Consider the following 24,275-nt stretch of genomic DNA (forward strand, 5'->3'; position numbering starts at 1 on the left):
TTAGCACTATTTTATGGGTGCTATGTTTCTTTAAGACTCAATTTTGTAGACTAATTTCTGGTAGCTTGTGATTTCTCATGATAAAAAACAGCATTTACTTTTTTTTTTTAAGTAGTAGAATAATGGCCTCAGGTCAAAATCAGATTTTCGAAACAAAGCCTTCACTCTGAAAAGCGATTTCTTTCAAAAGACATAACTTTGTCAAATGTAAAGGGGGTCGACTTGTCCATATTAAATAATGTTCACTTGGAAGGGGAACTAAGTTCCAGTTGCCCATCCTTCCAACCATTCCCATACCAGCTTCCCCAAATCCTACAACAGCTTCTCCAAAGGTGACCCTCCCCCCATTCACACACCAGGTTCTGAAACCTGACCCTGCCAGGCAACCGAAGCCGAACCCTGCAGTGCCCTGAGCTGGCCTCTCCTTACCCACGAACCCAATAGGTAACGATCGGGGGTGGGGTGGGTGAGCACTTTGCGGGGTACTTTAACTTTTCAAAGTGTTTCATTCACGAGAGCAAGACCCACAGGACCCGCCTACCCACCCTGGGATTTCACGCCTCCGCCCGGCAACCTCCCGCTCCTAGCGGCTCAGTGAATGAACCGCGGGGTCCGGACGCACCCGGCCCGGAGGCGGGAAAAGCCTCGGGGCGAACCGGGCCTGGCCCCCGGAAAAGCCCACGAGAGCGCGAGCTGGGCTCCGTGAGGCCAGGAGAGGGCGGTGACAGCTGTGACCCGGCTCCACGCTCTCACCTTGAACATGTTGCTGGCAGAGGTGGCTCCGGCGGGGTGACCCCGGCCTCGGCCCCGCCCACTACAGAGAGGTGGCTACGGCGGCCGGGTAGGGCCCTGATTCGTCTGACCGCTAGCGGGCCGTGGTGCGTATGACTGCCGAACAGCCAATTCGATCCCGCGAAGGATTAGTTCCGAAGCCGGGTCTGGGAGCGGCGTCGCCGAGCTGCAAACGCGTCGCTCCTCAGGCGGGAGCGAACGTAAGCCCCGCCCCCCGGAGGCTCCGCCCTTGCGCCGGCCGTTGCTAGGCGGCAGGAAAGCGCCAGCTCAGTGTAGGCGGTACGCGGGGGCGCGAAGAGGGAGGTGCCGGGTTTCTCGCCGCGCTGGGAATCGGCCTTCGCTGCGGCGATTGGGCGCCCAGCGGCGTTGGCTGGGAATCCTGAGCGCCGAGGCCACCGAGCGGGGGCGCTCGGCTGGTCTCCGGCATCTTTGAAAGTCTCATAGCCGGAAGCTGCTGACCCCTGGGGCCTGGAATTATCTCACAAAAGGTTTTCAGATTTATTTTTTCCGTGGGCTGGAAGTTCCTAAGGTTTTAAATTTAATCTAGTTTGCCATATCCTTTAGTCTCGAAAGGCCCTGACTTTTTTTTCCCCTTTAAAATACTTAAGCATATACCCCTCTCTGGGAGTCAAATGTCCCTTAATACTACTAGAAAAGGTAGTAACGAGAATAGTGATCTAATTAACAAGAATACCAAAACACTAACACAGCGTTTACTATGTGCTCAGCTCTGATCTAAACTGCTTACTCATATTCATCTAATCTTTCCAACAACCCAGATAGGTGAGTACGATTATTATTCCCAATCTAATAGATGAGGAAACTGAGGCACGGAGAAGTAATTTGTACGAGGCCACATGGAAAAAGTGGGAACCCAGAATCCAAACCTAGGTAGTCTACCTTTAAAGCCTGTGATGTCACCTAAATAATTGTTATACTGTCTCATAGTGGGGGGGGGTCCATATTTCGATCTGTATCACACGTCTTCACCTCATAGAAAGTGTAAATTCATTCAGGCGGGCATCCAAAAGATTAGGGAGGCTTGTGTGAGGGCGCGTCACTGCCCTTCAGCCAAAGACCACTAGGAACACATCTGTAGGTGAACAAGTTGGGTTTATTATCCCTCATTGCTGCAAGGAAAACACACAACGTGGCACAGCGGGGCATCTCAGCGAGGGAGGGAGATAGATTTATTGTAAGATTTGGGCTGGGGCCCCTGGGGTAGCACAGTGAGTTAAGCACCAGGCTCTTAATCTCAGCTCAGGTTTTGATCTTAGGGTCTTGAGTTCAAGACCCCTGTTGGGCTCCATGCTGGGCATGCAGCCTACTTAAAAAAAAAAAAAAAAAAGATTTGGACTTTGGTTGGTTGAGAGCGCCAGGCCAACTCCCAGATGCTAAGGGCTGCTTTTCTGTTTCTCAAGAGAACTGTATGTTCCAAGCCACCCCCATCCCTATCCCCAAGGACAAATATTGAGAAGACTCTGAAGGCTCTGCCTTTGTAATGGAATGTCACACGTATGTAAAAGTGTGAAGTATAGTGATAAATTAGGGCAGGAGCTCTTACATCTTTTTTTTTTTTTTTTAAGATTTACTTATTTGAAAGAGAGAGAGAGAGAGCAGGGCTGGGGGCAGAAGGAGAGAATTTTCAAGCAGACTCCCGGTTGATCCCACGACCCGAGAGATCATGACCTGAGCTGGAAGCAAGAGTTGGATGCTCAACCTGACTGAGCCACCCAGGCGCCCCAGAGCAGGAGTTCCTAATTCAAGGGTTATATGAACTTAGATGGGGAAAAAATTACTTTATTTTCACTCATCTCTAACTGAATTTTAATATTTCTTTCACTTAGAGTGTAAGCAACAAAGCACAGTAGTCTCAGCAATACCTGGGACTTTGTCACCAGTAGAAAGCACAAATATTTTCATATAGTGTCACAGTCATGGCACACTTCCTGACATAGCATTTCTGCTCATTACCAGTTCAAAAGTACAGTAGTTATTAGAGCACTCATTTTATATAATGCCTAAAGAGGACAGATTCCTGTAGTTTTGTTTTTGAAAATATTTTGACAGAGATTTCAATATAGAGTCCTTTGTGACACTATGTGTTTTATGCTATGCATTTTAAAAACGTAATTCTTGGGAATCTGTCCATAGGGATCCATGGCACCAGAGGAAAAGGAAGAGCCCCTGCTTTAGTAGATGAAACTAAGCAGTGACTAAGAATTTTGAGCCATATCCAAATCGGAGTAATGCATCAAAGGATAGAAAACCAAAGGTGGAATGAGTTCATTTAGTATACACCCTCTCCCTTTACCACAGAGAGAACTGGGGTACCAAGAGGTTAAATAACTTGCCCGAAGTCTCACAACTATTCCATGATAAAACCAGGACAGAAAGTTCTTAGACAAGCATATAAAAATTCTCCACTCTTGCTAGTGATGGAGGATTTCATAGTTAGCAAGATATCTCTGGCCCTCAATGAGCTTGGTGGGGTGACAGCCAAGAAAATACATCATGACATAATATGAGAAGTACTGTGAAAGAAAAACCATTATTATTGGACCTTGGAGACAGGGTGAGGAGTTGTATGAAAAAGAGAGGGTGGAAAACTTCAGAGAAGAGGCATCAATTAGCTGGGGTCTTGAAAGATGAATTGATGTTTGCTGGCAGTAGGGAAGTCACTCCAGGAAGGGGAAATGGCATGATCAATGGCACAGAGTTGAAAAACATTGGCTGATTTCGGTGAGAAGTTCTTGTTCTCACGGAGTCTAGAAAGGAATACTGGTGAACGGTGGTATTTTGATATTTGAAAGAGAGAGTGGACTGTAGATTGGGGAAAAAAAGTCTGGAATACCATTCTAAGGAGTCTGGACTTCAGCGTGGAGGAAATGAAGTGTCCCTGAAAGATTTTATGCTGGGCAGTCAGATAGCTGGATTATTGTGCTATAGAATTAACTCGAGCTGTGGTGTGGAGGAGGACCAGAAGGATACAGAGACTGGAGACTGGGGGACCAGTTAGAAGGCTATGGATAGATGCACTTTTCTTTTCCATGTCCCTCAGAATATTTTTAGCACCTAAGGCATGTAAGCTGTAAGCAACATTAAGAGATCCATGATACCTTCCTTTGTAAAGGGTTCTGGAATTAGCTCAATAATCATATGACACTTGAAAAAAAATCATATGGCACTTGAGTCTTGTCTAAACAGTGCAGCAATATAGATTATGACCTCAAATGCTAAACCTATGTACTTTCAGAGCCTTTCATCGCAAGGAAAATGAAGCGATCTTCAAAGGCATCAGCTCAAAAATCAGATAAACCTCGCTCAGGAAAAGACTACAGAATGCATTTGTTCGATATTGGAAGGAGAAGAGCAATACAAGAGTAAGTAGCCATCTTTCACCCTTTATCGTTTGCCACAACTGGTCAGTTTCCATACCGTATTTACCCAGCTAACATCAAACACTTCTTGTTTTGTAAATTAGAGATTTTTTGGTATGTTTTAAAATTACTTTTGAATTGAATAGTAATTATTATAATTATAGTACTTCATAATTTGCAAAGCGTGTTAACACACATTTCTTTGATTCTGACAACTCCGTGAGGCAGTCTTATTATTATATTTTATAAGTGAGGAAGCAGCAACTGGGAGAAGGTAAGTGATTTGCATGAGGTTAAACAGCTAATAAATGGCATCAGCCAGGATTTAAAGCTTTGTTTCCATACATCAGGCCTTTTCTACTCTACATCTTGTAGTTTGCATTTTGCCAACCAATGGTGACATTATTCAGGGGTATCTGCCTCTCTTCACATGGAGCCCTGTGAGGGGTAAGAACGAGTCTGGGTGGTTTTGGAGAGGGTGATCCCTATGATCTCCTAGTGCTGAGATGTGATCCAAAGTGAGATCATTCTTTGACCTGACTGGGATGAGCCTGTTTCAAGCAAAGATCAGAGAAAGGAGTTTCTTTTTTTAGGGCCTGGTTGTCTGTTCCCAGAAAAGAATTGGACCTACTGTAACTTTGAGTATTCTACATTCTATTTTCATAGCACTTGGACTAGTTGGACAGTGTTCTTAAGAACTAACTATAATGGAATCATTTTAGGTCATGGATGTTTTTAGAAAGCAAATTTGTCTCTTCTTACGTTTTTAGTTATATATGCCTTTTGCTGATAAAGTTTTAGCCAGGACTTTTTTTTTTTTAACCCCAAGGGAAATCTTCTCAAATATCTTATATCCTCATTTGACTGGATTCTGCAAATGACCAGTTCCAATGCCCACATCCCAGTGTTCCTCATTAGGTCAGTCTTAGGGTAGTGGACAGGAGGGTGCAGGTGGAAGAAGCAGAAATGCAGAGTTCCCCAAGATTTTAGGAAAATGAAAACTACTTCACTAATCTTAACCTCTTGTTTTTCTTCTCAGAGCTGTGAAAGATATTTCAGCTCAAAGGATACAGAGAGCTTGGTTATCTTATATAGACAAAACGATATTTCGACTCTTAAAGCACGCACTTTGTGCAGTGGTATGTATTTTGCTTTTTGTTTTCTCTGACAGATCTAATTACTTATAAGCTAAGAGGTCTGTTAAGTAAAGATAGAATAGATAACCTCTTTTTTTAAGATTGTATTTATTTATTTATTTGACAGACAGAGATCGCAAGGCAGAGAGAGAGGAGGAAACAGGCTCCCCGCTGAGCAGAGAGCCCGATGTGGGGCTCTGGGGCTCAATCCCAGGACCCTGAGATCATGACCTGAGCCGAAGGCAGAGGCTTTAACCCACTGAGGCACCCAGGCACCCCTACATAACCTTTTTTATCTCTTCTATTTGAATTTAAGGTAGTGCATGAGGTTCTGGGATTACTTCTTTGGTTAGTCCTAAATGACTATTTCTGGATTTATTTGTAAATAATGTGGGTGACTGTTATTTCTTTTTCTGAAACCAAAATCATGTTTTTAAAAAATTCAATTTCTTATTTGAAGATGTGGAACATCAATCATCCAATAAGAATAATTTCTGAAATAAAAGTGCCCTTACCTTCTTCCACCCACCAATTTCACTTCTAGGAATCCATTATACAAGATATGTACAATTTCATTGAAGTATTGTTTGTAACAGGAAAGAAATAAGCCATGTAACGTCCACCAATGGGATGCTATTGGTGCTTTCATGGTGTTAAACCTTGCAGCCTTGTATGTGATTCGGCAATACAAAGATAGCTAAGATAGCTCATTAATGAAAAAGGCAAGTACAGAACAGTATGAATAATATGGTCTTATTAAAAAAAAAAAAAAAAAAAAAAAAAAAAAAAAAAAAACAACCCTAAGCTGCGTATCTACCTCCTTCCCCCCAGACCAAAAAACAACTCTGGTAATGCTTGCAGAGTATGTAAAGTTTCCATCACATAATACCAAGTATTCTGATAAAAATCACACATGAGGGGCACCTGGGTGGCTCAGTGGGTTAAAGCCTCTGCCTTCAGCTCTGGTCATGATCCCAGGGTCCTGGGATCGAGCCCCACATACAGCTCTCTGCTCAGTGGGGAGCCTGCTTCTCTCTCTCTCTCTGCCTGCCTCTTTGCCTACTTGTGATCTGTCTGTCAAATAAATAAATAAAATCTTTTTTTAAAAATCACACAATTATAATAGTTTATAATTAATAATAGCCACATTAAGAGATTCTTAGTAGCTCTGAAAAAAATCATGAAGTCTGAGAAGTTTGTACATTTCTTCACCATCTGACCCACAGACCCTTTTCTGATGCCAGGAAAAGCAGAATACCTCAGAGAAAACACACTCAGGTAAACAGGTGACATTTCAGGTCCATAACCAATGGTCGTCTTCACATATGGAACTTAAATTTTGTTATCATTATACTGGTTTTGTTGTAACTGTAGATGCCTACAGTAGCAGAAAAAAGGAAATTAATTCTTTTTTTAAAAATCTGTTATCCTAAAACTTCAAGTTTCTACCTGATATTAATAATGCTTTGTCGTTTTAAAATCCCTTTGGTGTGCATTTTTATGTGATTGTCATAGGCGGAAAGGTTGGCAGGGTCATGTCGGGAGGTGGCGTGGGGGCTTTAGACAAATAGATCTATGTTTGCCTCCTAGCTTGTCCATTTACTACTACCTGTATGCCTTTGAATAAGTTAACAGACACTCCCAAGGTCTCAGCCTGCTCATTGGAAAGAAGGGAATGAGAATTATTGAATAATATTGCTGAGTTGTAAGGATTAAATGAGGTCATGTCTATAAGGCATGTAACAGAGTATGTGGTATATAAAAGGAGCTTAAAAGCTAGTAACATTACTATCATCTTCCTCATTTTACAAGGACCATTCATTCAACATCACATACTTGCTCAGCACCTGCTATGTTCCAGGGACTGTACTAAATACTAGGAAATACATGGAGAAGAAGAAAAACACGATCAGTACCTTCACACAGCTTACAGTTTAGTAGAAGACACAGATTAGTTCATAGTTAATTACAATACATGGTGAAAAGTGTTGTCATAGGGAACGAACAGTGCCTGGGATGTCAAGGAGGGACACCTACTCCACCTTGGTGGCTAAAAGGATGAAGTAACTGACTCAGGGTTGCACAGTTAATAAATGGAGGAGTCAGGACTAGAACCCAGGTCTTCAGGACTCCAAATCTGGTGTCCTGTTCACTTTACCATGCCACTTCTGTTATTCTCAGTAAATTAGATCTGGGCAGGGTACCATTGTCCATTTATAGCATCATCATCTATTTCAGGAATATTGTGTGACACATCAAATCCTGAAGAAAGTGAGCCCCTTAGAGGCTGAGCTTCTGAAAGATCCCAGCATGAAGTATAAAGTTAGATTCAGGTAATATTTCTATGCTCATTTATTCCCAGAATCCCTTGTTAAAATGAGGAAAGCTGAGAAACTTATTTTCTCAAGTCCTCATAAGTTTTCAGGGTATAATCACAGAGTAAATGTGTCGTTCTTATTCACGTTTGTTATGTGAGGAAAACAGGCGTGACTCTTGGGCCAGAAGGTGCCTTGAGATGTGGCTACTCTCCCATGATGAGTTCAGTCTGACACGTGAATGAGAACACTGGTGAGCGCACACACTCCAGTACGACTCTTTCATCTCGGGAATCCATGCCGTTGCTCATTCTTTCCATGCTCTGGCATAGCCTTTACCCTGCATGCAGGAAACCATGAGAATTATCTTAAGTATAGGAAGAGAAGTAACTGAGTCCCAAGTCTGATGCCCAGTCACTAATTTTTGGTCTTTATTTCAGGTTTAGTGGTGAAACGTTTCCACCTGTCATCGTATTTAAAATTTTTCTTCATAATGAAGGCCATGGTTACAAGTACTTCAGCGGAAAAAATTTATTTAAACCATCAAATGAGGTAATGTTTCATGATGTATATTTTATGTTCTTTTATTTTTTTAAGATTTTTATTTTTTATTTGAGAGAGACAGAGATAGCGACAGAGAACATGAGTGGGAAGGAGAGGGAGAAGCAGATTCCCCACCGAGCAGGGATTCCTCAGTGCAATACTCAATCCCAGGACCCTGGGATCGTGACCTGAGCCAAAGGCTGATGCTTAACCCACTGAGTCACACAGGTGCCCCCGTTTTATGTTACTTTCATTTCTTAACATCTGTGCAGTATCTGAATTGCATTCAAAGTGTACAGACTAAGTGATTTCACCATTAAACAGCCCAGCAGCCAGGTATTATTTTTATAATCATCATGTTTCAGGGTGTCTCTGTTTATTAGCTAAAAAAATATCTGGAATGAATGACTTTTAGAGGCCCTTAAAAATACTCATCACTTTTCTTTGTATTAAAGTTGGGTTTGTTCCCAAGAGACTCTTAACTGTGCAAAAGGAACTGAGGGTTGAGAGAGGGGAGGTGGGGGGGGCGATGGGCATTAGGAGGGCATGTGATGTGATGAGTACTGGGTATTACATGCAGCTGTTGAATTACTGACCTCTACATCTGCAACCAACAATGTTCTGTATGTTGGCTAAGTGAATTTAAATTAAAAGAAAAGAAAAAAATAAAATTTTGGTTTGTTAATAAGGGACTAAAGTGGCCCATTTGTCAGGGCTTTTACGTTATGCAGAATATTTTTTTTTTTTTTTTTAAATTTATCAGAGAGAGAGAGGGGGAGAGAGTGAGCACAGGCAGACAGAATGGCAGGCAGAGGCAGAGGGAGAAGCAGGCTCCCTGCTGAACAAGGAGCCCGATGTGGGACTCGATCCCAGGACGCTGGGATCATGACCTGAGCCGAAGGCAGCTGCTTAACCAACTGAGCCACCCAGGCGTCCCCGTTATGCAGAATATTTAATGCAATTTTATTTTAATAACATTTTATCATGGTTTCTTTCATTCTGGTAGCATATTTAGAAAAAAGTGTCCTGGACTATTTATTGAAAATGAACCTTCAAAATATTTATCCTTCTTTATATGAGTTCTCATGCTTTTAAGTCTCATGAATATTTACCATAATTGTGTCTACAGCAGAGGAATCACCTGAGAATTTTGTTAAAATGTAGCTTCCGATTCATTAGATCTGGGAAGGGGGATGAGATTCTGTCTTTCTAACCAGTTCCCAGGTGCTGCCGCTACTGCTGGTCCATGGACCCCACTTTTAATAACAAGGATCTGCAGTGCTACTACAGTGAAGGTTTTGCTCCTGTGGCCCTTAAACATGACCATGATTAAGAAAAACATGTGCACATTCTCATATTTAGCCTTTTATAAATCCTACATCAAAGGTTATTTTCCTGTAGCCTTCTGGAGATAGAAAACTATGGCCCATCTGAAATCATGAATAATGGCACATGTTTAGGATAGAATCTGAGCAGAAACTCCCCGGCTGTGTGGTCAAACACAGCCGGGGAGTTTCTGCTCAGATCCAGGATGTACTGCATTTATACTCTGAAAAATATTAGAAAAGAAAAAGAGACTGCTTTTCTCTGTTCTCAGGCAACATCAGAGAACATTTCATTCAGTTTCAGAATATATCAAATGGACTATGTGTTTGCAGATGTAATATGGTGTTCCAGAAACATTAGTATTTGTTCATTTATATAAAATGACTTCACATACAAAAGTTGATATTTATCCTACCCTTAAGGAACAAATTCATGCCACACTTAAGTACAGAATAAGCTTGTCGTCCCTATAAAATATCATCAACTATTGCTTCTCTGAGGTTGCATAATTAGACTTTTCCAGGAACAGAAATTCTCCCGGGTCTGCTCCTGGTGGTCCGCAGGCTGGAGCAAATGAGAAACTTAGAGGCCGTGACTAGAAAGGATTGTGTGTACATTAAAACTCGTTAAAATGCTGTATAATAACTTTCATTTTTATTTAAATTACAAAGTAACTGTTGGGGAAAAAGGAAATAGCACAGAGATTTTTTAAAAAGGAAACTATGCTTCATGCCCTTTTTCTCTGTGCTGGGACTTTCACTCGCCTGGAGTGATCACCATTAATTGTTTACTGTGCATCCTTCAGGGTTTTTTTTTTTTTCCCATAAAAATATATTTTTTAAAAACTTTTGTTCTTATTTTAAAAATGTGATAACACTAGTTTGGATTTTTCACTAAAGATTCTAAGAGGATTTAAGTGATCAGAACATGAAAGAACAGATTAGGATTCCTTTTTCAGCTTCATAACAAACTCTGGTAACACTTGGATTCATGGTTGATAGAAAACCTGCAGAAGTAGAATTTTTCTCACTATAAGTTTACACTGGCCCTTTGAATGTAGAAATTGTGTGTTGAGCAAACTGATCCAACTTTCCTAAGTTCACTTCTCTTGTTTTTTTTTTTTAAGATTTTATTTTTTTAAGTAATCTCTGCACCCATCCTGGATGTGAACCCACAACCCCAAAATCAAGAGTCTCACACTCTACCGACTGAGTCAACCAGGAGCCCCAACTTATTTCTTAGTATGAAATAAATAAGTCGGTTTCAGTTCAGTTACAAAGAAGGGGAGTAATTTAAGTTCACTTATGAAGAAGGAGAGTTTCACAGTTTTGCTGTTGTTCTGTCTTTTCCCTGGGTCTTACTTCCATTTCTAGTTTCATTTCCTTATAATTTCCCGATAGTATTTCTCATGTACTTACACACACACACACACACACACACACACAGAGTAAAAACAGGTGAAAGAACATAGAATGGCTTTAGCCACTTTAGAGAAGAAGAACAAAGATTTCCATTATCTGACTTCAAGACTTAAAAAGCTGCGGTGATCCTGACAGTGTTGTGATGGCTTAATGACAGGCATGTAAATCAATGAGATAGAATAGGGAATTCAGAAATACACCCACTCATAGATATCAATTGATTCTCATCAGATGTGCCAAGTCAGTTCAAATGGTGCTACAACAGTTGGATAGCCATGTGTACAAAAGAGAGATCTCATTTCAGTTACCTACTTCGATGATCTATTTTCAGAGCAATGCTTATTTACAGAGGATTGTCACTATAATTCATCCTCCAACTATATTTAGAATATTCTAAAGCCTTGCTATTCAGAGTGTGGTCTATAGACCCACAGCACTGGCATCACCCGGAACTTACTAGAAATGCGGACTATCAGGCCCCACCCCAGACCCACTGAATTAGCACTTGCATTTTAACAAGACCCCCAGACAATCCTAGGCACAATATAGTTTGACAAGCACTGTCCTAAAGGCTCCCCCCGCCCTCCGAATGCACAGACACCGCGGCCTGGAATACCTCTGGGTAATGGACAGTTCTGAAACATGAAAGTCCAATTGAAGACCCGGCTTCTTTTTGAGGAGTGGGCATTTATGTAAAAAGGAAAAAAACATTATTATTAATAGCTGCCCTTATTAAGCACTATCAAGTACTGTGCTAAACATCTTGTGTGGATTATCATTTAATTCTCCTAAACTCTAGAATGTAGATTCTGTGGTTATCTTCCGTTTTAAAAAAGACTAAGTAACTTGCCTGAGGTCTCACAGCTAGAAAGGGAAGGAACCTATAACAAGACCCAGTGATCCTTACTCCAGAGCCTGTGCTCTTAACCACGCTCGAGCCAGGAAGCCTGCTAAGCAAGTGGTCTTCTACGCACCCCCTGATCACTCTGGTGAGGTGCGTGTTGTTCCCATCTTGCCTGCAAGGAAGCCGGACCTCGGAGAGGCTTGACTACGTCTCTGTCTGTCTGTTGCCCTGTGCACCTGTGGAGGTTGAAACAGCCCTAGCCGTTGTGGTAGTTTCATTAATTTGGAGCCTGTATATAATTAAACTGTTCCAAACCGGGACACTCTGAGCCCGTGCAGGGTACCAGTTATCGCCACCTCCGTGAGTGAGAATTTCCAGCTGGCTAAGGAAGTGACTTGAGATACTAGAGTTAACTTCCAAGCACAGGTATGGATCTGGGCCAGCGCGGAGCTGCAGGCCTATGGGGGCTTCTGGGCCACACTGATGCCTGGTATCAGGGGAGGTGTCAAGTTTAGAGATGCCCCCCTTTGACATTTGGAGTCACCCACTAAGAATGGAATCCGCTTCTCGAATCCTACTCTGATTGGCTGCTGTCCTGGGCCCCTTGCCTAGTTTCTGCCCTTCCCTTTCACCTGGGCCTGGGCTCTCCTTTCCCGGCCCTTCTGACCCAGAAGCACTTTCCTGAAGCTGGCCATACCCGGCAGATGCCGGAGAAAGAACATCCTGGCCATTGGACGGCGAACTTTTTTCAAGCCCCTGTCACAAGTGGGCAGCGAGCCTGCCCTGTGCTGCCAGGGATAGGGTTGTTTTGGCTGGATCCTGGGATGGGCCTGACACAGCTGAGCCACACAGCTGAGGCACTGTACAAATAAGGAAACGGGGGCTTGGAGAGTTGTGGGTGGAGGCTGAGTGGAGTAGAGTGGGGAGGGCTTGACAAGAAATGCCCCTCCTGAGTAACCTGAGCTGAAGTAAAATACAGTTATAGCTAAAGAACTTCTCAAAGCAGAAATTATACAGCTTTCAGATGTGTTCACTCTACAGTTTATTTGCTTTTACCTTTAGTGTTACTGTGAGGATGGCTAACGAGAGCCCACAGGAAATTAATTGCACAAAGCATGATGGTGACACGTGCCAATATTGCCTTTTGTTTAGATGCGTAGTATGTAAAGAAACTAATGAAATGGAAAACAAAGATGATTTGCCTAAAGGAAGGGTCACCACGTAAACTGTTTCTGTCCCTTCAATTTAGTGCATTAGGAATAAAACTACAACCCTTGAATATTCTTTCATTTTCCATGTGGGTCTGTGTTCAGAGCTTTGGAACTAGAAAAATAAAAAAGGAATATTCTCAATAACAAAAGTGAAGATTGAAATGGAAAATACATTCAGGCTCATGGTTGTATTGTGTGTTAAGTAAAAAGAACACATTCCAAATTTCAATCTCGTCTGAAGCGGCCTCATATCAGCATTATAACCCGGAGTTCCCATGCTTTCACAAATACACATTCGGAGATACAAAGGAAAGAGAAACTGATCTGGAATCCAAAGATATTTGAATTTTCATCTACACCAGTCTCCCTTCTCATAAGCATATGCTTTGTGGCCAGAAGCACAGATATGTAATATAAATATGTGTTAGAAGAGTCAGCACATACTTATGGGGGGTGGGAACAAGGGTGGGGAGTACTTAAGTCACACAGTCTATGTATAGCTCTTAGCAAAGGATGGGCGTATGTGGAAGAGTATGGTACAAACAAGACCAGAGGAGATCTGGGCTTCTGCATTTTCTAGCGTTCTTCTACCTCTGTCCTCTCAGATGCTGTCCTTGGGTACAAAATGCCAACATCTCAGAGAGGAAAAAAAAAATGATTTGCTACTCTGGCCACAGAGAATGAAGTCTGCCAGAGAGGGAGGTCTAAGCAATTTGAAATGTACAGTTTCCATTTGGGGGTGAGGTATTAACTAACACTGAAGAGAGCTGGCCTTAGTAACACCTTTCACTGCAGTTCCTAGGGCAACCTATTTAATAACCAAGGAAGTTTTCTCTGCCTTGACAGCACGAATAATGCTACAGATTTGTTTTGTTACGGGAAAATAATGTTTTTTAATAGGGAAAAAACAGATTTTTTAAAACACCGTGTTTCTCTGACGGTTGTGGACTCAACTACTCCTCCAGCTACATTTTAAAACTATGTCGATATGGTTATGGAAACATTTTTAATGGCTTAAAAACTCCTATACAATCTTTTCTTTGTAAATACAGTGTTTTTATTGAATAGCAAGCTGCTAGAAAAAAGGAACAATATTTGATGTATTTGTCAGAAGAAATGTGTAAAATGTGCACTGATAATTGTTGCTATTATACTAGTGTTTAAAGGTGTATTTTCTATTCTCTTTATAGGGAGTGGCTGATGCTTGCAAAATGATGGGGAAAAAGAAGTTTTACTGTCAAATTATGGAAGATGAACATCGTTTCCAGAAATTCAAAATAACTGATGAAATAGATATTGTCACCCTGAAAGATTACATGCAAGTAAGGGACCGAGATTTAGATATTAGAAACAATTAAAAAAAAAACCCTTCTGGGGGCATCTGGGTGGCTCAGTCGGTTAAGCAGTTGCCTTCAGCTCAGGTCACAATCTCAGGGTTCTGGAATCGAGCCCCATGTTTGGCTTCTCCCTCTCCCTCTGCCCCACACCACTCATGCTCACTTTCTCTATCTCTCTCAAATATATCTTTTTAAAAAATAATCTTTAAAAAAGCCTTCTGACCTTGTCCTCCAAAAAGAATGGTCCATTTATTTTTTTCCCAGTAGAAAAATATGCACAATATAAAACTTACCATTTTAAAGGGTACAATTCAGTGACATTAAGTACATTCGCAATGTTGTGCAAACACTACCACTATCTAGTTCTAGAACGTTTTTGTCACCCCGAAAGTAAGCCTCACATCTATTAAGCTGTCATTCCCCTTTCCTCTAGCACTCCAGCCCCTATCAACTACTAATCTGCTTTCTGTCTCCCTGAATTTACCTATTCTGGATAGTCTGTATTAATGGAATCATGTAATATTTGGCTTTTTACACCTGGGGAGTGATAGCTAATGAATGTGGCCCTTTTTTGGGGGGTGATGGAGAGATTTTAGAATTAGATCGTAGTGCTACTTTTAAAAATGATTAAAATGGTGAATTTTATATTATGTGATATCAAGTATGTGGTCCTAAGAGAGTGCCTGATGGAGATTTGACCTAGCAAGGAAAGCTTCTATTAATATTTGGATTATTATTTGGGTGTTTTGTGCTACAAGTGACAGAATATTCTCAACCACAAGAGGCTTAAACAACAAAGGACATTTATAGTTCCATGTCAGAAGTCCACAGATAGGGGGGTCCTGGGCTAGCTAATGCAGCAGCTCGAGGACATCACGGTTCTGGGTCAGCTTCTCTACGGTGTTCTTGGCTTCCTTCACATGGTAACAAGGTGACTATCACCTTCTCAGCTTCCTTCAAAGGCAGGAACAAGGGGACTCTGAAGCATCATTTTCCTTCTTATCACAAGAAGAAAAATCTTTGGGGGTGCTTGGGTGGCTCAGTTAGTTAGGCATCCAACTCTTGATCTCAGCTCAGGTCTTGATCTCAGGATCCTGAGTTCAAGCCCTGTGTTAGGATCCACGCTGGGTGTGGAGCCTACCTTAAAAAAAGAAAAAAGAAAAATCTTTGCCAGAAGCCCCCAACAGATTTCCCCTCAGGTCCCATTGATCAGAACTAGATCACATACTCCCCCCTAACATAATCATTAGTAAAGGAAAATGGGATCATTTTCCATGAGTGACTTAGAACCATCATGGTTCACGTGCTGGGGCCCTCCTTCCTGGAACATACTGCTGTTCCATACTTAAAAAAAAAAAAAAAAATCTGGGCTCTGGAGGCAAGGGAGAAGTGGGAAATGGTTGACGGGCAGGCAATCAACAATGTGTCACCCGTCAGTCCGGGGCTGAGCAGGTGTTGCGCCCCAAGCCGAGGCTCTGTGGCAGGAGGAACTGCAGGGCCCAAAAGCAGATCTGTGGGGGTGGAGAAGAGGGAACAGAGGGTTTGGTATTTAGGAAGCCTGGAGGGCTGGTAAGAGAGCATCAGGCAGGCCTTTTGACCAAAACAAGGTGTTTTTCTTTTTCTTGATCCTATACGCAAGTAGAAGCTGGTGCTTCTTAATGGGTTAAGAATTGAGATGATCTAATCTAATGAGTGAAGAGATCCGTCTGGCTGTGGTGTAGGGAATGGATTGGAGGACAGCAAGAGCCTTCTCCTAGCTTGGATGTCCCTGCTGTATTTCAGGAGAGTTGGTGGTATCTTGACTGAGGGCTGTGAGGCTGGAGAGGCAAGAGATAAGTAGACAGTAAAAGCAGAGGGCCTTAGTGACAGACAGGGAGGCAAATTAAGGAGAGGTGTCCGGCATGGCTCCTGGGTTCCTGGTTTACATAACGAGTTGGACAGCAGTACTAAGTCAGGAAACTTTAAACTACATACGTGATTAATAATAACAGTAAATGCTCAGTAGGACCGATTCCTTTTATTCTTAAAACAACGCTAAGAGGTAGGGACTATTATTACCGCCATTTTACAAGTTCTAAAGACACAAGGGATCCCAAAATTCTGGCCCATAATAATGGTAATATGTGGTTTTAACTGTTTATTCAGTTGCTTCACTGTGACACATTGAATTAATGCAGTGCCTTGGAGACACCCAATTGTGTTTTATTTCCTTTAGGGTCTTAATCTGGAAAATGAGGGAACTGAACCAGGAAATAAGTAGTGCTGGGGGATGCCAGCTGTCTTTGCTAAGGACATGGGTCACATACTTGCAGAGTGTGACTATGCCAAGGACTGGTGTCATAGGAAGAAATCCCCAGATAGACACGTTGGGAGACAGAAACATGATGATTGTTGACATTTTTTGAGTCCCTTATGGACACAGCTCTGTTTTGGGCCCTGTTTTTTTAGAGATTTTATTTATTTATTTATTTGAGAGAAAGAGAAAGATGGAGAAACAGAGCACAAGCAGGTGGAGGGGCAGAGGGAGAAGCAGACTCCCTGCTGAGCAGGGAGCCTGACATGGGGCTCAACCCCAGAACCCTGGGATCCTGACCTGATTCCAAGGCAGATGCTTAACTGCTTAACTGACTGAGCCATCCAGGAGCCCCTTGTTGGCTCTTTTCATGCATATTATCTCCTTTAATCTTCAAGTTTGTACATTATGTGACCCTCTTTAACGGATTAGAAAAATGGAGTTTAATAAGATTTTTTAAATCTTGCCCAAGGTCACATAGCTAAGTACATAGCAGGTTATCAATGGTTCTGAAATGTTTACTCATTTTACTACTCCACTCCCTGCAAGTAAAATATACAGGCAGTCTTCACTTTGCACAGTAGTGCAGGGCCATAAAAATTGACTGTGCCATGATGCCTGGATTTCTCAGCCAGAACATGCAACTCATGATCTCAGAGTTGTGGGTTCAAGCCCCACACTGGGTGTAGAGATTTTTTTTTTTAAATAAAATCGTTTTTAAAAATGACAATGTAAGCTGAAACCATGCATAGCAAATTTAATAATCAATGTGAAAAATTATGATTGTTCCATGCCTTTCAAAAAAAATCTTGTCGGAACTTTAAAAACTCTCCTACTGTCTGTTATAAATATGTAGGAAAATGAAAAACAAATCATTTATTATGCTATAATTTAAAACATTGGAAACACTAAGGATTAAAAGTGTTTATTTCTTTGTAAAAACTTAACCAACTGTAAATATAATAAACACCATTGAGTTGTATGCTTTATATGGGTGAATCTATAGGCTGTGAATCTCAATAAAGCTTTAAATAAAGCTTTAAAAACAGTGTCTGAGAAGTAGTTAAAACAGTGCTTTCCTTCTTGTTCTTCTCATATGACTTACAATACGTAGTAAGTATGCCTTGGTGAATTGTCACACTCCTTTCTAAGTTCGGATTACCTACCAACATTTTATCCTTTGCGCTTTAAATGTTGTGAAATCTCTCAAAGTTCCTTTAATGTGAAGAGGCTTTTTCGTCAGCGTCACTTCCTCTGGAACAGCTTCATCCTTTCTGTCACAACTGCTTTCCTCATTTATGCTGCTAAATTCGCCTTCAGCACATTCCCCTAGCTGCCCACCCGCAGTCTCTTGAATGAAGACAATGTCAGTATCCCCTGGGTCACCTATTTCTTCTAGAACTCCATTTACATTTTATTTGAATTTCATTTCCAGCAGTAGCACTTTTTGTTTCTCTTTTGGCCTGTTCTCTTGATTATATATATATATATATATATATATATATATATATATATATATTTTTTTTTTTTTTGTAAAATGGTACATGGGTTTATCACTGGGAGACAAGGAGGTGACACAACTACATACTTTGCTGATTGTGTGTGAACTAAATAACAAATCCTCAGTAACCGATTGTTGCCCCTTGGGAAGAAGCGACATGATTTGTCACTAATCACCACGCATATCTGTTATTTCTGTAGAGACCTATGGATGGGAGAGCAATCAGCCATGTTTGTACTTTATGCAGTTAAGTTATACTGGGGAAACTGAAATTTGAGATGTTCTTAGAGGACTGGGCTTATTCAATCAAATGGTAGTAATTAAAATTTGTGCATGCCTGGGGCACCTGGGTGGCTCAGTGGGTTAAGCCTCTACCTTCTGCTCAGGTCATGTGGGATCAAGCCCCCGTATCACACATCACATCCGGCTCTCTGCTCAGCAGGAAGCCTGCTTCCCCTTCTCTCTCTCTGCCTGCCTCTCTGCCTACTTGTGATCTCTGTCTGTCAAATAAATAAATAAAATATTTTTAAAAATTTGTGCATGCCTAAATGATCCAAAAGAAAGACTGCTTGTATATGCATGTGAGAGAGAGAGAGAGCTACCCTAAATGTCTAGCTGGTATCCTGTTTCCCAGCATTGTAGATCCTCTGGCCCTATTCCTGTCTCTTAAATGAACATTATAAAAGGTTGCATCAATCATATATACTTGCATTTTAGCATTCCCAATTTGGTGTTTTAACTTAAAAAAATAAATGGAAGTGGGATTTCTACAAATCCTCCAAATGAAAGTAGTGAAATTCACCACTTAGTACCAGAGGTAAACTCATGATTTCTAAAAAGTTTTGTGCAAATGTCCTCTCAACCCAAGCATGTTACAAACAAGCACTACCAGGTATGCAGATCATGTATTTGGCATTAAAATGCTTATTCATTACATTAAAAATATAATGTTTATCATTAAATACAGGTTTAGTGAGTGTGGTACTATGTGCGTGATACTGTGTGACAAGGGTCGTGCCTTCTGGTGGGGGAGCTAAGTACACAGATAACTAAAACATCAAGTAGTCAGGAGTGAACCATAGAAGAAAGTTGCTGATCAAGTTCAGAGATGGGATCAAGGATTGTTTTTTGGATGATGTGACAGTGGGCATTTGGACCTTGGGAAATGTGTCTAAAAACATTCTGGGTTCCCACAATGGATCATTCTTACTTATTTTTTCCATACAGTATTCCAGTCTCCTAGATGAGACTCCTGCATCTTCCGGTGGCAGAAGTAACTACTGGCGAAAATTAAACCTCAAAAACATCCCCAGGACCATGATAATATACGACATAGTTGATTATGCAGAGTCTGGGATCATCTCAAGCCGTCTACAAAAAGAAATGAAGTATCTACTGCAGAGACCAGGAACAGAAGAGATGCGTCAGCACCAGCTACAGATTGTTTCTGAAGTTAGGTAAAAGCGATATTTTAATGGGGTCACAATACTAGGGGCATTTCTGAAAGCCTTCACATTCTGCCAAATAGCTCGAGAAAGATGATAATAGGGCATATGGGAAAAATAGGGTTGGGACAGTTTGCTCAAAATGTAGGCATGTTTGTAAACAGAGCGCTAACGAAAAGGACAGTTGGAACCTGGGGAGATAACTCACGCCACCAGACAGGCAGCTCAGGATGGCTGGAGGACACCACAGCAAATATAAAAAATGTACATCAAGAGGGTGGAAATGCTGGCAACTCTTTAATTAGAGCAGATAGTGGGCACAGAGATAATGCAGATGGAAGTGGAGCCCTGGGCTAGTGTGGTTGGCTTTTAAGTAGACATGAGAGGCAGTGCAGCCGGCCAATAACCAACCCCCCCACCACCAGGGTGGGGAGTATGGCAGAGGGGAGTAAGGGTGGGCTGGGGGTGCGGCGTCCCTCTGCGGAGAGAGCCCGAGGTGCAGGTGCTAATTCTTGTTTTCATAAATACAGCCAAAAGGGCTCCCATTGCCTGTGCTGCACAGAGCTGAGGACCTTTTCCTTTTCTGCTGAAGGTTATAATTCTACTCCTGTGATTCTGGCTCCCCTTGCTGAGGACAAATTGCATATAAATTATAGTGACATTATTCCCTTCTTTAGCAATAGCATGTGAGGCAATTCACATTATAGAAACTAATGTTGTAGCAAAGTAGACGGTATTATGATCTGAAACAATACGGACAGAATATGATTGCCCTAATTATAGTCCTTTTTTCTTTCCATTACGAGTCCTACCTAGCCCATCTTATTTACAAATGAAGCTTTCTTTCTTCAGAAAAAAGGAAGACATAATCAGATTGAAGAGGATCTATTGGTAGTCTCTTTCCACAGAGTCATATTTGAAATGAAAAAATACTCCTTTAGTACATGAAGACGCTGGTGACCCACTGTCAGGCAAACACACTGGGTTTTTTCCATGGCTAGAGATGAGTGGTACTGACCCAATAAGATAATTTAGCCCATATATTTTATGATCGAGGCTATACATTTGCCAGACAGATGGCCTGGTATAAGGTGTAGTCTGTCATCATGAAATAGATTTTCTCTAACTCATCCGTATAAGCACTGAATTTAGAAATTAACCCTATTACCATCAAGGTCAAATAAATGATGTAATTTTCCCTGCCACCATATATAACCCTAGGTCCCCCGCTATTTGGACTATTGCTAGTGATTATCTAAGAATGAGTCACTTGAAGAGCCAAATGAAGTCGCCAAATCCTAAATCAATTAAAGAGGGGAAAGTACTTCCTTACGAGTTTCTTTGAACGCAGTGTTAGTTTGGGATCTCCCAGGAGATCAAATATTTGGATATGAGTAGTCTATTTGAGAGGTGATTCCCAAAACCACTGATGAAAGGAAAACAAGGAGGGGTAGGCAGCCCAAACAGCATGTGGTAGCAAACAAGTTACCTCTGTGGATAAATGGTGCTCAGTCCCTCCTGGGAATGTCCAAGCCCTTGCAGAACGTGCAACTCGAGTTATCTTGCAGGGGCAAGGGAGTTGGGATATTTATATGCCGATGTACATCAGGCATTGGCTAAGGACTGTTTAGGAGGGGAAGTATTAATTCTCAGGCACTTTCCCTGCACATGGGCTCTTGTTTTCATAAGAATGCTGTCAGGCTGAGTGAGGCTGATGCCGGCAGTTGGAAGTGGCCCTCTGTGCTTTACAGTAGTGAGGCCTAGGGGACTATGGGCGTGGCATCACCTGTATCTGATCCCAACACTGGTAAGAACAGCTTGTTTTTTTCAGCCATTATGAAATTTAACACTTTTTTGTGTTAGTATATGGTGTGTGTGTGTGTGTGTGTGTGTGTGTGTGTATAATTAAATGACTACTATATGGTATTTTCCAGGAAAACTGACTTTAAACTGATACCATGTTTTATACACCTACATAGGGTGCAAATAAAGAACTATGCCATATAATTTAAGCAGAAATGATAACTCTGGTCTAAAACCTTGCATGCAATATTGCTCCAGATGCTGAGGCCTCTGATCTAGTTGCTAGAAGATGCTTTAATAAAATTTGCAACTTGCATTACATTTGAATGTTATTTTGTACATTTTTTCTATTATTCAAATCTTTCTAGACGCCCTTCATCCTTTTCAGCTATCAAACCTTTATATCAGCCCTACCAACAGCAGAATCAAATTAAACATCTGGGTCGTCGATCCAAGCAAGCTCAAATGAAAGTTGAAAAAATGAAAAAAGCTTTTAAGATGGCTAAAGAGAAAAACGCTTCCAAGGCGACGGTAAGTCGAACTTGTACTGAATCCATTATTCAAACTGTAAGTAATTCTACATGTATAAATAGAGTTTCCCTAATCTACAAGTTTAAGGCCGAAACACCTTTAGTATATACTTGGGTTCCTCTTGGTAACACATAGTTTAAAAATTCTTCAACAATATGGCTAACCTGATAGATACCAGCTGTTTTGGGTCCACATCAATATGAGGTAACAAACAACAGCAAAAAATAGTCCCTGTAAAAAAAAAAAAAAAAAATAGTCCCTGTATGTTGACACTGTTCATTCAGCACATCTCATATGGTGCTTTTCTCAAAATCAAAGTCATTTCTATCAAAGCTTATTAAGAACTACATGTGTAAAGTCTGCCCCAGTATATTTCTACATGGTAGGATATTTATAACTAACACATATAAATGTATTGCTTTGTAATTTTTTAAAAATCTGCAATAAATGTTTTGAGAGAAGGCTGAATGTAAACAGTCAATATAAAAACAGAAAGTAGTAAAAACCAAATATAAATTTTTTTCCTCTTTTATTTATAATTCTACCTAGGAACCACAAACAGACAAGCGAAGTACAAAGCAGCGACAGACGATTATCTTCTCTACCCCATCTTTTAACATTGTGAGAATTGATGAGCTCTCGCCAGATGAGGAATTGGAAAAACAGGAAGAGGAATTATTTGCCTGGTATCAAGACTTGTGTATTAATAGTTCTCTGTCATGTTAGTGCATAGCTAACGGATAGAAAAACAAATTGTTTAACAATCTGCTTGTCTTGCTAATATGCATATTAAAGGAAAATGAAGTAAAAACAAGTCTTCAGGATGGTCTCTTAACCAAATGTGTGACTGATTTTTAAGCCATTTTATTTTATTTTATTTTTTTTTTTTTAAAGATTTTATTTATTTATTTTACGGAGAGAGATCACAAGTAGGCAGAGAGGCAGGCAGAGAGAGAGAGAGGAGGAAGCAGGCTCCTGCTGAGCAGAGAGCCCGATGCGGGACTCGATCCCAGGACCCTGAGATCATGACCTGAGCCGAAGGCAGCGGCTTAACCCACTGAGCCACCCAGGCGCCCCTTAAGCCATTTTAATATTACCACAAGTACTAATATTTTTTACTGGCAGAATTTTGGTCTGAATAATGATTTTATTAGATGCCCTTGAACTAGCTGGATACACTTTACTCAAGAAATGATGAGTAAAGGGACCCTTGGGTGGCTCAGTAGAGAAGCATTCTGCCTTTGGCTCAGGTCGTGATCCCAGGGTCCAGCAGGAAGCCTGCTTTTCCCTCTCCCTCCGCCCGCTGCTCTACCTACTTATGCTCTCTATCTCTGTCAAATAAATAAATACAATCTTTAAAAAAGAAAAAGAAATGAGTAAATTAGTCCCTAGAACTTTTATTCAATTCTGATTTTCCTTTACTTTTAAAAACTTCTGAACAGGCCATGCTTAGCATAAACATTAGAATTCACATAATAAAAAGCTACCCTTGAGTCAGCTTCCAGTGCCTTTTTTTCTTTAACTGGCATGTTATTTCTAAAGAGCACTATTCGATTGACCTATTCTGAATTATAATAAAAATAATTATGAATTTGTTATTACAGTAGGCATGACGTATAGCATACCTAATCATTATGGAGGATTATAAGGACCCGGGGCAGAATGTCGCATCTGTTTCAATGTTGTGTTTAGATGTTTTTCAAGTATAAAAACTGGTTTGAGTAATGTTTACCAATCTCCTTTTGAATTGATCATTTTATTCCTGAGACAGTACAAATTATTGATCCTTTTTGTGATCTAGGCTATTGGAATATATCAAACCTTACCAGGGACTGTGATAATTAAAGTGCATTCTTTATTGAACTTTAAAGATACAATTTTTTAAAATATTTTATTTATTTATTTGACAGAGATCACAGATAGGCAGGCAGCGAAAGAGGAAGGGAAGCAGGCTCCCTGCTGAGCAGAAAGCCCGATGTGGGGCTCGATCCCAGGACCCTGGGATCATGACATGAGCTGAAGGCAGAGGCTTTAACCCACTGAACCACCCAGGTGCCCCTAAAGATACAATTTTTGATTTTTGGTTAACATGTAAGATATGGAGGTTGATTGCTGACTTAACTTGGGTAAGCAGCCTATAAATGGATCTCATTCTCTGTTGAAACATTCTCTTAAATGATAACGAAATACTGGAGTAAAAGTGTATGATTTAGACTAGAATATATTTAACATAAACACGTACTCTATCATATTAATATATTATCATTTGATATCCAAAAATAGGATGAATAATCCCCTTGTTTTCAGAGCTTGTACTGCCAGTTGAATAGAAAACACGTATTTGTCCTCACAAGTCATACATACTCATTCGTTAAAATGGGAAGCAGTGCCTCATCC

The 24,275-nt window shown here is 40.9% G+C and overlaps 2 protein-coding genes across 4 annotated transcripts in view; one reads left to right on the plus strand and one right to left on the minus strand.

Annotated features, from left to right (window-relative positions):
* The window catches only part of APOO (apolipoprotein O), a 60,450-nt gene extending 59,449 nt beyond the window's left edge, over window positions 1-1,001 (minus strand). The window contains exon 1 of one of the 2 annotated variants that reach the window (XM_059157763.1): window positions 754-1,001. Coding sequence is in view for 1 of the 2 variants with exons in the window: in XM_059157765.1 (XP_059013748.1) it covers window positions 754-762 (9 nt within the window). In the remaining variant the exon portion in view is untranslated. The remainder of the gene's footprint in view (window positions 1-753) is intronic. The other variant, XM_059157765.1, reaches the window with a different exon arrangement.
* Window positions 381-22,677, plus strand: CXHXorf58 (chromosome X CXorf58 homolog). Of its 2 annotated transcripts, none has more exons than XM_059157761.1 (9): window positions 381-444; window positions 4,049-4,175; window positions 5,212-5,311; window positions 7,547-7,641; window positions 8,064-8,175; window positions 14,159-14,290; window positions 19,327-19,556; window positions 21,716-21,878; window positions 22,428-22,677. In XM_059157761.1, the coding sequence occupies exons 2-9, from the start codon at window positions 4,069-4,071 to the stop codon at window positions 22,602-22,604; spliced, it is 1,116 nt and encodes a 371-aa protein (XP_059013744.1). In that variant the 5' UTR covers window positions 381-444; window positions 4,049-4,068; the 3' UTR covers window positions 22,605-22,677. The 2 variants fall into 2 exon arrangements, with proteins under 2 accessions (XP_059013744.1, XP_059013743.1); XM_059157760.1 differs by lacking the exon at window positions 381-444 and adding an exon at window positions 951-1,280.
* The last annotated feature ends 1,598 nt before the right edge of the window (window positions 22,678-24,275 follow it).

Source organism: Mustela lutreola, chromosome X (assembly GCF_030435805.1).
Source record: "Mustela lutreola isolate mMusLut2 chromosome X, mMusLut2.pri, whole genome shotgun sequence".
Classification (NCBI taxonomy): Eukaryota; Metazoa; Chordata; class Mammalia; order Carnivora; family Mustelidae; genus Mustela; species Mustela lutreola.